The 15,168-nt window shown below is 48.8% G+C and overlaps 1 protein-coding gene across 3 annotated transcripts in view; it reads left to right on the top strand.

The window, feature by feature from the left end:
• The window catches only part of NTN1 (netrin 1), a 223,171-nt gene that overhangs the window by 115,349 nt on the left and 92,654 nt on the right, over positions 1-15,168 (top strand). For all 3 annotated transcript variants that reach the window (XM_060204420.1, XM_060204418.1, XM_060204419.1), the window contains one exon: positions 13,731-13,919. In XM_060204420.1, the coding sequence (XP_060060403.1) occupies positions 13,731-13,919 (189 nt within the window). The remainder of the gene's footprint in view (positions 1-13,730; positions 13,920-15,168) is intronic.

Genomic DNA, 15,168 nt, shown 5'->3' on the forward strand with positions numbered 1-15,168 from the left:
CTTGGGAGCATTAGGTCACATCCTGCTTGTTGCAGTCTTCTAGTTAGCAAAGTTGGAGACCCTATGGGCCATCAGAAGCATCCTGGGCCCCTGAGCAGAGCAATGCAGTGAGATCTCTGACAGTTAGTTTAGCCTAGGAGTTTGACCATACTTTGGGTGCTTAAAGAAATGCAGAGAAGGGGGGTGAACTGTCATAGCACAGGGCCCCCTCTCTTTCCTTTAAGTTTCTGTTCGTTGTGTGGTTCTAGCCTAGAAGTTTCAACAAGTCACTAACCTCAAGTTTATCAGACCTCAATCCAGAGAAGATATTCAAAATATTTAATAACCTGCTGGTGTTAACATGACACAGAGATGCCAAATGCATAAAGGGGTGTGCGTCCATTTCCACATAGCACCACTCCACTCTGCCCCCCCCAAATGTGTGGAACCCTCCCCCTCCCAAGACTGCCTGGAATTTTACCTAAATTACTGCTGTCCATTGGCTCTCCTTGATCACAAGGCCTTTTTAAGAAGATGCTCAGCTGCAGGGCCATGAAGAGAAGAACATGGTCCCAGATTGCTAACTGCAGCCTGTAATTTAGGAGATTGTTCTCAAAGGTCCATTTGGATTCACTCTCTCCCCAAACAAATACCCAGTGGAAAGGTTCATCTGTCTCCTTTCCATACGCAGTCCTGACCTGGAGGGAGGACTGAGAGTCACTTGTAGTCAGCAAGATCACACTAATTAACTCATGTCTGAGAATGTCAGTAGGTCAGTCGTGGCTTTGAATGTGGAAGTGTTGAGAGAGAAGGTACTATCCAGAAATAGGAGTGGTTACAGGTGTGGCCTAGAAAGGGGGAGATGGGGCTTTGGTTTTAAAAGGCTTAACCTTTGAGCTTTTGGGGGTCTCTCTCTCTCTGCTCAGATCACCATGTGACCACCACAGTGTAAGTCTCCACCTCTCTCTCTCTAACTTGTGAATGCCCTAACTTGTGAATGTTTTCTAATAAAAAGTGTAATAAACTTGATAATCATGCTCTCCCTTCAATTCTTTGCTGAAAAAAATGTGTGAGGGATCTTTTAGAACTGGGATGGGGTGGGGTGAGGGGGCAAATGCTGTTCTCCTTTTACCCCCAAACACAAGGATCTTCCAGCCTAGACATGGAGAGCAGTCTCCACTGAGGCTGTTTGAGTTGGAAGGGCTTTATCAGTCTAGTTCACCTTCCCCAGGACTAGAATCTCCTGCATTGTGTTCCTCTCAGCGGAGTGCCTCCTGGAACATCAGACTCATAATCTCTGGTAGGAAGGTGGGGGGTGGGTGCATTTCATTTCAGGCCAGTTAGAATCTGCCATTTCCTGTCCCTCCCTGAATTCTCTACTAAGTCTCCTATTTTCTGCAGTGACATGATGCTTAGCTCAAGTCTTTCATTGTAATCCTATAAGCACTTAACTGATGTTTAAATACATTCACTTACTAGGTTGATGAAAATAACTGAATTCAGAACTGGGGTTCAGAGTTTAATCAGTTCTATCATTGAGCATGTCTTGATTGAAAATGGCCCTTCTGTTGTTGTTGTTATTTGTTTATTTTTTTAGATTTTATTTATTGGGGCCGGGTGGTGGAGCTCCTGTTTGAGTGCACATGTTACAGTGCACAAGGACCTGGGTTCCAGCCTCAAGTTCCCACCTGCAGGGGGAAAACTTCACGAGTGGTGAAACAAGTCTGCAGGTGTCTCTCTGTTTCTTTTCCTCTCTAGCTCCTCCTCCCCTCTCAATTTCTCTCTGTCTCTATCCAATAATAAACAAATAAGAAATTTAAGAAAATAAATATTTTAATTATTTATTGATGAGAAAGATAGGAGGAGAGAGAGAAAGAACCAGACATCACTTTGGTACATGTACTGTGGGAGATTGAACTCAGGACCTCATGCTTGAGAGTCCAATGCTTTATCCACTTGACTGTCTGTTTCCCAAACCACTGAAAACAGCCCTCCTAGGGAAGGGTACAGAGTTTGAATCACTCAGAGCATAATGGCCTTCCTTATTCCTCCTGTTTCTCCTCGAGTAGCAGTGACCCTTGGGCGGGGAGTGAGGGGGTGAGAAGGGGTTGCTTGTGAAATTAGGGCATGGCAGGCCCTTTGCAAGTCTGGCTACAAGGCGCCAAGATATTCCCATAGTCAGACCACTTTTTGACTCATCTGACAGGGTTCCCTCCCCTCCCCACTTTTCTTGTATCTCCTTGTAGTCTTACACATGGGATTTCTGTTCTCATTTAGCCGATGGAGGAAGGGGGTGGTGATTAAGGAAGGACAGCTGGCCCTGACCAAATAGGAACTGAACAGTCAGACAGTCCTAGGGACTCAGAAAAGCCTGAATAGGTGTTTTCCTGTTGAGTTGAGGGACTCTCTTTCCATCTTCTGGGGCTTGTGGCTGCTGAGAACATCATTTTGATAAGCATTATTGTGTGAAACCTCATGTCTTAGGCAAAGCAGAAGTCTGACTGGGGTCTGGAGCCTGGAAGGTGTTGGGCAAGGGCTTGTCAGATAGCACATGGGGCTTGTTTTCACCAAAGAGTATTTGTTGAAAATTCCAACTTCACTGGATGCCTGATGTCTCCCTCCCTCCCTCCCTCCCTCCCTCCCTCCCTTCCTCTCTTTTGTTCTTTCTTTTACAGTTTCTTCTTTTAATTTCTCATATATTTATTTATTGCATAAAGGCAGATGGTGAGAAATCAAGAGGGAAGGGGGAGGATAGAGAAGGGGAGAGAGAGAGAGAGACCTGCAGCACTGCTTCACTGCTCGTGAAGCTTCCTCTCCACATGTGCACTCTACTTGGCGTACCACTGCCCTGCCCACTTTTTATTTTATTTTATTTATATCTCATTTATTTAATTTTTAATGGGAGACAGTGACATCAGAGCACTGGTGGTACTGCAGATTGAATTTAGGGCCTCGGAGCCTCAGGCATGAAAGCTTTTTGCGTAACCATGAAGCTATCTCTGTAGCCCTGTCTGTATTTTTATTTGCCTAATCTGGCACCCCTAATTGGAGAGTGAATTAGGAAAAGCAGCAAGCACACTAGTGATGACCTAGAGTGGTCCATGGGGACTGCGGTTCTAGCCTTTAACCAATCACAGATAGGAGCCTAGCTCTCTTGGGCACACATACACCTGTATGCTGGGTCACAACCCTGGGGCAGTTGGGGCTGGTCTCTGGGGTGTATAGTTAACTATATGATTCAAATTAAGTGACTGATCAAACAGAGAGGAACACAGCCTGTGGGATGGTGGTGAAGAGAGAAAGAAAGGTGTCCTGGGAACTGCATAGTTAACTGTCTGCTGTTAAGGGAACAGAATCAACTGCAAATCATTAAACTTCCTTCTCCACCAGCCTATCCCCCTGCTGCTTGGAGTCCCTTGCCAGACTCCTGCGAGGAGACCCATTGCAGATGGGAAGGGACTCTGGGGAGCCACAGGCCGGGCTTGGCTGCAGAGCTGACAGATCAGCCCTCCATGTAATAAACCACAGGGACTGGGTGCTGTGCCTCTGGGTAGTTGGGCAGGGAAGGAAGTCCCTGTGTGGCTGGATTGGCATTTGGGCTGGAAGGACAAGATGCAAGGCAACGGGCCTTCAGGGCAGCCAGAGTGGCAGAGGATGCTGAGATAGTCCCCGCTACACTGGAAGTCCCTGGGCTTCGGGAGTGAACAGCTGGGGGTTTGTCAAGGATCTTTCTGCCTGTGGCTGTCGCACCCTTGCCGGAGGTCTGGAAAAAGTCCAGGATTAGGAGTGCTCCCTAACTTGTTCCAGGTCCTTGGCAAAGCCGCTTTGACTGTCAGGGCCTCATTTTTTTTTTTTTTCTTGTCTCTTCAAGACGAGAAGATAAACTAGGAACAACTTGGAAATCAGAAACCAGCTTCTTCGAAATCCCCTCGCCACCCCCTAGGACAGCATCCTCTTTCCCTATTTGGCTCATCTTGGGTGTGGATGGGGCTGGGATGGGGCTGTACATACCAATTCTCGTTCTAAGGCAGCAGCCAGAGCCCTAGTAGGCTGACCTCTGCTTTGAAACCAACACCCTCAAGTGCAAAAGAGTTTGCATCTTGTCATCAGTGGGCAGCCATGGTAGGTTCCAGAACGGGGTAGTGCCAAGGTGCAAAGAGTGTTTAACGAGGGGAGGAATGGCTGTTTGGAGTTGCAAGTGCCACACAGGGGGCCAGGGCTTGAGTCCTAGAGGGAAATGAAGGGCTGCCTGGGGTGAGGTTCTGGAAGGGGTTCCAGTGGGAGGATCTGAGGAACACTGCAGACAAAGAATTGATGACGGCTCAGGCCTTCCCAAAGCCTCCCCGGCATTTCCTCCATAGAGCAGAGCCCTGCCCACTGGGGCATGTTTGTGTAGCAGGAGCTGGAGTTGTGTAGCAGGAGCTGGAGTTGCTTCTGATCAGCAGCAGAAGGCCTGGGAGACGTTAGTTAGGAAGGAGGGGATCATTTCAAAGCCTCCAGGAGAGGCACAACAGCCAGAAAAGGGCAGGGGAAAGAAAAGGCTAAGATGTTTACAGAGGGGGGAGGAGGCAGTGGAAAAAATGACGACTGGGGGGCATGGCCTTTCCTGCATAGTCAACTGGGGAGGGCCTAGTCGCCCCACATGGCAGAGAAAGTGCCAGCTGACAGACCTTGGCTGCGATTGGGGGAGGGGGGCAGGTGGGGAGGGCAGCAGGGGCGCTGGGCTTGGTACCTTTGACCCTCCCAGGGGCCTCAATGCCAGCCCTACAGAATACCCTACCTTGTCCCTCCTCCAGCGTTCAGCTCACAGGGACCATCCTGGGCCACTGGTGTGTCGCTGGGTTGGAGTTCACCTTTCTGCTTGGGAAAAGATTGACCCTTGGGAGCTGGGATTCATCCCCTGCCCCCCTGCCCTCCTCCAGAAGTCCGAGAGAGTCTGGCTGGGTGGGGGCTCAGCTCCTAGGACTCTTTGGTCTGACATCTTAACAAAGGGATCAGACCTGTCCCAAGCCGGCACAGGTGTGAAGAGCTTGTTTCTTTAGTGTTTGCTCAGCCCTATTAGTGGCCTGAAGGACTGTTGACAGAAAGTCTTTTTGTGTGCAGACTTGGCTAAAGCTCTCTAAGCCCTCCACAAACACAGGCCACTTATCTCCAGGGACTTTATCAGAAACCATCTAAAGCCAGTCTTGGGCCTGCTGGGAACTGGGGGCTTCCTTGACTGACACCAGTGACTGGGTTTAGAAAATGATTCCTTGGTGGTTTTTTTCTCCTTCTTTTTCTTCTTTCTTTTTTTTTTCCTACCCCCTTGATCCACCTCTTGTGGTGGATTCTGTTTCTGATAGCAGAGATAAAGAACAGGTCTGGGGGTCAAAGATTTTGTTTTCACATTGGAGCTTGGGTGTGGTAGTGCAGGGGTGGTGGGGGGTGGCATGGCAGATAATGGTTGTGGCTCTTCTAGGCCTCCTATCTCCCAAAAAGACTTGGAGAGAGCTCAGTGGGCAGCTTCCTGTAGGAACCTGCCATTGCCTCAGCCCCTCCCCATCTCCAAGGTCCCCATTGGCCTCCAAAGTGGACAACGTTTTCTCCCTCAGAATGGCGTCTTAAGACCAATACCCCGCCACACCTTCTCCTTCTTGGAAGACACAGGTGGGTACGAGGCCTTTGAGCTGCTCCTCTTCTGAGGCTGCACCACTGCTGAAGGTCCCCATCCCTTCAGATCTTAGTTATCTGGAGGTGGTCTTAATGCTTTGCCCAGGATCCTGGTTGGTCTCACTCCAAGTATGACTGTCGAATGGGCAGTGACAGCCTCACTTGGGAGCTAGTTAGCAGAGCAAACTTCACACCCCACCTACAGCCTTCAGAGGCAGAAATTTCTGGGGTCTGTGCTTGGAGGAGCAACCCTGTGGACTTGACCCACCCAGCTTTGTACAGAAGTGACCACTCTACAGCAGCTGTGCTGTCCCACACAGAGTCCCAGGTGGTACCAGGACTCTGCTCATATTTGCTGAATGAAGAAACGAATAAGCAGTCTTGCACAAGTAGGTTCCATTGGGCATGTCACCAATCACCTCCCCCACCCCATCTCCTGTCTTGAGGTACCGTATTCTCCCCCCACACATCCCCTGGGATGGTGAAGGACCTCACAGAGCACCCTCACCTCTCCTGGTCTCTGTCAGATCCAGTATGAATCCTCTCCTTCCATTTATGTCTGAGTTGCCCAGGTCTCCTGACTGTGTCTAGATGATGGTTTTCAACAGCCTTTGTTTATCTGTTTAATCAAAAGGGACACAAAGCACCCCAACTGATTGCAAACCCCAGAACCTTGCCTGAAACCAGACTTCTTTTCCACGTGATACTTCTCATCCCCTGGTGGCTGCCCTGTCTACCTAACCCGTCCACGAATCTTTGTTGACACGCTTTAAGCCTCATGTTTTGTGCTACGCAGCGTAGACCTCTGTAGGAGGAGACGGAGCACAGCATTCTTCAGACTTGTATCCCACCAACTACCTGCGAAGGCTCTGTAAGGGCGGCAGGTAGGGGAACCTTGGCTATTCTGTTCACCTGGCCTGGTGCCAGGGATGTAGTAGGTGCTCAGTACATACCCGCTGAATAAATTCACAAGTAACTACAGTCGCCTGATCCAAGCCCGGGCTTTGTTTTGCAAATGTGTCTATATAAGCTCATTTGGCTCATGCCCAGTTTGCCTGTAAACTCAGAAGGGCCCAGACACCAGAACTGCTTGGACCAGTCCTGCCTCAGCCCCTTCCCAAAGGGAGTCAGCTCAGAGCGTCCCAGGTGCTGGCAGGAGCCAGGAGTGTGGCAAGCAGTGACTGTCCAGACTGTCAAAAGCTGAAAACTGAACTAAACCCCCCCCCCCCCATTCTGGGCTGTCTGAAGCCACCTCTGTGTTTGAACAGGATGCCTGGGGATGGGCAGTGAATGTGAACAGTCGGAGCAACGCTGGTGAGACCGTTCAGGTGGTTGTTCTGAGGCTCCTCTCAGCATTTCTTTCCCCTGCATCGTCACGATGGCCTCCATCAGTCCCTGACCCTCTCTGCAGAGTTGGAAGTTTCTGGCTCTCTGGTGTGCTGGACCACTGGCTGTCCCTCTCCCTCCTGAGAGCGAAGCCCGCTGAGGGTGGGGTTCCGTTCGGCATAGAACTCTAGGCCTTGTACCCCTACAGCGCTTGGTCCTTTTAAAGGGAATTTCTCTCAACCATGGGCATCATTCGAAGCTTCCATTTGCTCTTAGAGAACAGTATTTTAGCAGACCGAGAGGGTAAAAGCTCACCCACCATGGGGGTGGGCATCTTGGGTGGGAGCACTGCTGTTCTGGGCACTGAAGGGTGTTTGTCAGCTCCCCTTGATTCTAGACCCTACAAGCTAGCGGTACCTCCTGCCTCCAGCGTGACAACCAGAGTATTTGCAGACACTGTAAAATGTCTACCGAGGGGCCCAAATCACCCCCAGTTGAGAACCACTGCTCTAAGCTGTCCACCTCCACCCCATGGAAGATTATGAGCACATTGTGTGTGGTGAATAGGTGTTTCATGGTCCTTAGCCAGCAGCCACAGACAAAGTTAGCAGAGAAACTTTGGAGGGCAACGGCAGCATCTGTCTCAGTACCGCATGTGTCCATCATGTCCCAGCCTGCCCCTGTGGGTCTGGACACATGGAATTGTGTTGCTAACTGTGGCCGGGCTGAGGGCCACATTTCTTCCCTGTGTACAGGCAGCCCGGGGCTGGGGACTGACTGGGTTCTTGTCTACGATGCCATCAGTCTGTCTGTGGATGGTACATATGTAGACCAGTTATCGAGGACTGTTGAGCTGCAGATACAATTCCAGAGTCCCCTGGTAATTGTTACACAAGAAGAGTTACATGGGAAAACCTTCTCAAAGGAACGCTTTGAATGGGAGGGAAGAACATTGCGGTGGACGCTGCTGTGTGTTAGGGGAGTCAGAGGGGGACCCCTGGATGCAGCAGCACAGACCTGTGACCAAAATGCCTTTCTGTTCCACTGACAGAGCTTCTCAGTTTGGAGGTTTGAGAGATCCAGGGTCAGAGACCCTAAAACTGCAGGCTTAGCTACATCCGTTGGTGTCTTTCAGGGCCTTGGAATAGCCCCGATGGGATGGGAATACTTCAGGGTCTTTCAGGAGAGGACCAACACCTGGATCCTAAATCCTTCAAGCCAGTGAAGACAGAAGTTCATCCTTCTTGTGTGCCTAGGATCTAGGAGGAATGCTGGGCATCTTAGAGGTGGACTCTTTGCCTTAAAGCACTGCCACCTACTCAGGCAGACAGCCACCAGATCAATGACGTAAAGAAGCAAGTCAAGTGTTAGTCCAAGCCAACAGTTAAAGGAATGCCGCGTGTTGTGTCTTGTCGGTGTGCCATACAGGAAGGCTCCAGAACCTTCATCTGTACTGCTTCTTAACTACCTATCCCCTACCCACACACCACACTTCCATCCATCCCTGCACATATCCATCATCCATCTGTCCATCCATCTATCCATCCATCATGCATCCTTGCATATGTCCACCCAGCATCCATGACCCATGCCTCCATGCATCCATCTGCCATCCATCCATACTTTCTTTTCTTTTTTTTTTTTTTTTTAATTTTCCCTTTTGTGGTCATTGTTGTTTAACATTGTTGTGGTTATTGATGTTGTTGGATAGGACAGAGAGAAATGGAGAGAGGAGCGGAAGACAGAAAGGAGGAGATAAAGACAGACACCTGCTGACCTGCTTTACCACTTGTGAAGTGACTCCCCTGCAGGTGGGGAGCCGGGGGCTCGAACCAGGATCCTTACGCTGGTCCTTGTGCTTTGCGACACGTGTGCTTAACCTGCTGCGCCACCGCCCGACTTCCCCCATCCATATTTTCTTTTACTTGTTCATTTCCACAAGCTTTATCCTTCCTTCTCACTCATTTTTTTTTAAACGCCACCCTGTCCACTAGGAACCAGCACAGCTGAAGAGAGCCTTTATCCCATTTATCCTAGAGCTTGTTTCCGAAAGCACTTGTCTGCCTCTTGCCTCCATCAGGGGAGCCCTGGACAGCTGAGAGTACACACCCTATGTTTGTCTCCCTCCTGGATGGTGGCACAGAACGGGCGCAGAGCAAGAGTGCCCTACACATGTGTCGGATTTGAACTGGCAAGGGACAAAGAAGGGCTGGGCAGGACTAGAAATACCTAAGGAATAGTGAGGGCAGGAACACTTGAAACTAGAACTTCAGAGGATCTGTTATTGGGAGAGGAAAATGAGCCGTCATCTCGGGGGCCCCTACCCCTGTGGATGGTGCATATGTGAACTGGTTATCTGGGATGTTCAGTTGCAGCCAGGATTCTGACTGAGGGGGTTTCTCCTCTTCCCTCATGCCCATCTTTTATACTCTTAGGTCTGAAATGCCATCCCATGTGATGTGCCCTGGGTCACCTCCATGTAGACGCCAGAAGGCACAGAGTTTGGGATTAAACCAGGGCATCACTCTCTAGGTGATTGGGTGTCCCCTGAACAGGACAAAGCACCTTACAGGACACCCCCCCGCTCTTACAGGTTCCCCAAAGCTGCTCAGCTGTCCACCCTCTTTCTCCCCCCTGGGTTGACCTCTCCCTGCCATGCTCACAAAGCTGCTTTTTCCTTTCTGCCTTGAAATCTGATAATGAAACTCATACCCAATATTTTTTCCTGCGGGAGAAGCTGCAGATAAACAGGAAGGTGCGAGGGATTAAGATGTCCCTCTAAGGAAGAGGCTGGTTATGGGCGGGGAGTTGGGTGACATCTCTGCATGGAGTCAAAGGGTCCAGATGTGAGCCCTTTGCCTGATGCATTTTTCCATTTGTGCAGAGAAAATAAAACAAAAAGAAAAGAAAACAAGCTGTAAAATACTTTGCAGAAGCCCGAGCATGGGCAGTTGTCACTTGATGTCCCCTGACAGCTTCAAGAGGAGGGGGAGAAAGGAACCCTGGTCTTTTGATGTTTGGCCTCTGAGCTTTCTTTCGTGTGGCCAGTTGTTTGGGAAGAACCTTTTGTTGGTGTAAGGTGCATGTGGGAGAGAGAGAGTCCAAATCTAGGTCCCTCTTGGGCTGGGAAAGAGTGGGTTCTGAGCTCCCAGGCGGGGACCAGAGAATGAGGGACAGTGAGAATGGTTTTTCTGTTTTTTGCTTAATTTCTTTATTGGGGGGATTAATGGTTTATAGTGAACAGTAAAATATAGTAGTTTGTGAATGTGTAACATTTCTCAGTTTTCCACATAACAATTCAACCCCCATTAGGTCCTCTGCCATCCTGTGCCAGGACCGGAACCCTCCCCCCACCCCAGAGTCTTTTTCTTTGGTGCAATGCACCAACTCCAGTTCAAGTTCTGCTTCTGATCTTGTTTTTCAACTTCTGTTTGTGAGTGAGATCATCCCATATTCAACTTTTTTGTTTCTGACTTATCTCACTTAACATGATTCCTTCAAGCTCCATCCAAGATGGGGTGAAGAAGGTAAATTCACCATTTTTGTTTTAATTTCATTATTGGGGGATTAATGTTTTACAGTCGATTGTAAATACAATAGTTTGTACATGCATAACATTTCTCAGTTTTCCACACAACAATACAACTCCCACTAGGTCCTCTGCCATCCTGTTCCAGGACCAGAACTCTCCCTTCCACCCACCCCGGAGTCTTTTACTTTGGTGCAATACACCAACTCCAGTTCACATTTTGCTTTGTATTTTCTCTTCTGATCTTGTTTTTCAACTTCTGTCATATAGATCCTTCTGTTTCTGACTTATCTCACTTAACATGATTTCTTCAAGCTCCATCCAAGATGGGGTAAAGAAGGTGAATTCACCGTATTTAATAGCTGAGTAGTATTCCATTGTGTATATAGACCACAACTTACTCAGCCAATCATCTGTTGTTGGACACCTGGGTTGCTTCCAGGTTTTGCTATTACAAATTGTGCTGTTGGGAGTTGGACGGTAGTGCAGCGGGTTAAGCACATGTGGCACAAAGTGCAAGGACTGGAGTAAGGATCCTCTTTTGAGCCCCCAGCTCAAAGGTGGGGACCTGCAGGGGAGTTGCTTCACAAGAGGTGAAGCAGGTCTGCAGGTGTCTGTCTTTCTCTCCCCCTCTCTGTCTTCCCCACCTCTCTCCATTTCTCTCTGTCCTATCCAACAATGATGACACCAATAACAACAATAATAACTACAACAATAAAACAACAATGGCAACAAAAGGAAATAAATAAATATTTAAAAATATTTTTAAAATAACAAATTGTGCTACTATGAACATAGTTATACACAGATCTTTTTTGCTAGGTATATTTGGTTCCTTAGAATATATCCCCAAAAGAAGAATTGTAGGGTCATAGGGTAGGTCCACTTCTAGCCTTCTGAATTTAGGATGGTTTTTACAGAGGACACAAGATTAGCATTTGTCTCCAAGCTGGACCACAAGATGCTGCTACTAGTGTGGCCTTTTGAGATGCAAGAAGGGTCAGAGGAAGTGAAAACTTTACAGGGGGGCCTTGTAGATCCCCAATAGTGTGCTACCACTGGTGCTTTCTAACTTAGGCAGAAAGATCCAGATGCCCAGATGCATCTAGTCTCAGCAAGTTCCATTTAGTGATGTGGGGCTTTGCCTTTGGGGCTTTGTCAGCAGCCAGAAGACCTGCGTTCTAGTCCCAACTTCGCATCTTACTAGTTTAGTGCCCCTGAGATGGTCCCTTATCCTCTCTGAGTGTCCCACCCTCCACCTGACTGAGTGTGTCCAAAGACAGGTGTGTATGTGTGAGGCTCCTCTATGCTGGCCACACAGTTGAGCTCAGCCCCAAGGGCTGGAGGTGTTGACTGACACCTGGGGAGACTCTCAGGCTTCATTCTCTGGCTGCCTTCTAGCAGCTTTTCTACTTCAAGGATGAGCTGAGTCTTTTGCACCCCTATCAGCCCCCCCAAAGTCCATAAGCAACACTTTCTCTAAACCCCAAAGCTACCTCTACTTTACATGGTAAATTGAGTGACTGATGGGGGTGTGATTTAGGAGATGGCTTGAACATTTAAAAGAAACTTAGCAGAACACCAGAGAGAAAACTTTAAAAGGGCAAACAGCACTACGAATCCACTGCTCCTGGAGGCCAGTTTTTCCATTTTTTACTGGTTAGGACAGAGAGAAATCAGGAGAGGGGAAGAGAAAGATAGACACCTGTAGACCTGCTTCACTGCCTGTGAAGTGACACTCCCACCCCTCACCCCCCGCCCCTGCAGTTGGGGAGCCAGGGGTCTCAAACCTGCATCCTTTTGCAGGTCCTCGAACTATGTGCACTTACTCGGTGCACTACCGCCCAGCCCCACCACTTTTTAATCACAAAAATAAGGAACTGGTAAAATATTTGCAGCTTGTAGTGTAGGGAAAAAAAAAAAGCAAATGATTGTCCATCATATGTGAGAGCTCTAGATTTTGTTTTAAAGAAAAAGACAAACTCAAAGCAACCTTATTTGAACACTGGGCTAATAGAATGAACAAATTTACATACTAAAGGACTATGAATAGAAAAACAAACACGTAGAGAAATATCCAACCTTACTGTTGGAGACCTGCAAATTAAAATTGTATGTGTGTTTTCCTGAACAGTTAGAAAAAGTTTTGTTTGTTTATTGATAATTCAATGGTTTCCCAGTACAGTTGTTAGCACCTGGGCAGTTTCCCATCTCGCTGTGATAGGTGTTTGGAAAACACTGTCAGTCCCCAGCATGGGTCCTTTCTCATCATCCTGTACTGAGACCTGAAAGCCCCCTAGCATCCATGCACTCCCCCCAAAAGGGTTTTTTTTCTTTAGAATACTGATAAAACATGCACATTTTTGTCTTTTCAAGGATGTGGTGAAAGTTCTCTGTTCTGCTGGTGGAGACAGGCGAGGTGACTTAGCCAACAGACATTTATTTTTCAGAGTCCTGCAGACTGAAAGTCCCAGGTCAAGGTGTCAGCAGGTCTGATTTATCCCTAGGCCTCACTTTGACTTGTAGATGCCGCTCTCCCTGTGTCCTCACACGGCCTTGCTTTTCTTCACACGTGTGTGCACATGCATACACACGCACGCGCGCACACACACACAGAAAGAGCCTGGTGTCTCTCTTTTTTTTTGCCTCCAGGGTTATCATTGGTGCTTGGTGCCTGCACTACAAATCCACTGCTCCTGAGGCTATTTTTCCCCCATTTTGTTGCCCTTGTTGTTATTGTTGTTGTTGGATAGGACAGAGAGAAATGGAGAGAGGAGGGGAAGACAAAAAGGGGGAGAGAAAGATAAACACCTGCAGACCTGCTTCACCATCTGTGAAGCGACTCCCCTGCAGGTGGGGAGCCGAGGGCTCAAACCGGGATCCTTATGCCAGTCCTTGCGCTTTGCGCCATGTGCACTTAACGTGCTGAGCTACCGCCCAACGACTCCCATTCAGTAACACCTTTAAAGGCTTTGTCTCTAAAAAAAAAAAAAAAGTCACATTCAGAGGTTATCAGAGTTAAGTTTGTGTGGGAGGTGGGGGGCTGGAGATTGAATTCAGGGCCTCCTTCATGTGAAGCACGTGCGCAGCCAATGAGCTACTTAGGGATTGAGTGAGGGGGCCAGGGCTTCTGAAAAAGACCTCCAGCCATGTTTCGGGGCAGGAAGTGGGAGAGGGACAAGGCTTCTTCCGGCTCCTGAGGGTGTGGCTCTATTCCCTGATGCCTCTCCTCTCTCTCTCTCCACAGCGTGTAACTGCAACCTGCACGCCAGGCGCTGCCGCTTCAACATGGAGCTCTACAAGCTGTCGGGGCGCAAGAGTGGGGGCGTCTGTCTCAACTGCCGCCACAACACTGCAGGCCGCCACTGCCACTACTGCAAGGAGGGCTACTACCGAGACCTGGGCAAGCCCATCACCCACAGGAAGGCCTGCAAAGGTGAGAGAGGGGCCTGGGGCAACACTAGCTGCCTCTCCCCTCTCCGTCCTTCTCCTTCCTTCTCCTTTTCCACTTCTTTCGCTTTCTCTAGACCCCATACAAATTCTCTTAGACTAAGATAATCCCCCTCTCCCTGACACACACACACACACACACACACACACACACACAGCCTCCCTGGTATTTGGAGGTGGGTGTAAGCCGAAACAAAGGGGCGATGGAGAACTGGCTCCAGGGAGAAGAAAGGAGAAGGTGTGATCCCTCAGAGGGTGCAGGGCCCTGGGCCGCAGCCTCCGCCCCCTCCGGCTTCTCAGTCAGTCGGCACAGGTGTGCCGCATACCATAGGGCGGGGGCCATGTCCACCCGGTTTGCTGTTGACACAAAGGACTCTCTTTCACCCAGACCCTGCAGATGCAGTTCTGTGGATGTGTGTGACCTCCTCAATGCCCCCAGCCCCCGACATTTACACAGACATACACAGTCTCAGTCAGCGGTGGGGTTGGCAGCTTCTGGGGCCAAGGTCTCAGAGGGAACATTTAACCTGCAAATAGCTTCACTGTGAAAGAAAGAAAGAAAGAAAGAAAGAAAGAAAGAAAGAAAGAAAGAAAGAAAGAAAGAAAGAGAGAGAGAAAGAAAGAAAGAAAGAGAGAGAGAAAGAGAGAAAGAAAGGGAGAGAGAGAGAAAGAGAGAGAGAAGGAGAGAAAGAGAGAAAGAAAGAGAAAGAAAGAAAGAAAGAAAAGAAGGAAAGAAAGAAAGAAAGAAAGAAAGAAAGAGAGAGAAAGAAAGAAAGAGAGAAAGAGAGAAAGAAAGGGAGAGAGAGAGAGAGAGAAAGAGAGAGAGAGAGAAAGAGAGAGAAAGAAAGATGGAGGAAGAGAAAAAGAAAGGAAGGAAGGAAGAAGAAAGAGAGGGCTGGGTGGTGGTGCACCAGGTTACATGCACACAGTAGGAAGCTCAAGAACTGGTGTAAGGATCCCGGTTCAAGCCCCTGGCTCCCCACCTGTAGGGGGTTTGCTTCACATGCAGCGAAGCAAGTCTGCTGGTGTCTGTCTTTCTCTCTTCCTCTCTATCTTCCCCCTCTTCTCTCAATTTCTTTGTCTATCCAATAAAATGGAAAAAATAGCCACCAGAAGCAATGGATTCATAGTGCCGGCACTGAGCCCCAGAGATAACCCTGGAGACGGAAAGGAAGAAAGGAAAGGGAAAGGGGAAGGAGAAGGAGAAGGAAAGGAAAGGAGAAGGAAGGAGGGAG

This window comes from Erinaceus europaeus, chromosome 12 (assembly GCF_950295315.1).
Source record: "Erinaceus europaeus chromosome 12, mEriEur2.1, whole genome shotgun sequence".
Taxonomy (NCBI): domain Eukaryota; kingdom Metazoa; phylum Chordata; class Mammalia; order Eulipotyphla; family Erinaceidae; genus Erinaceus; species Erinaceus europaeus.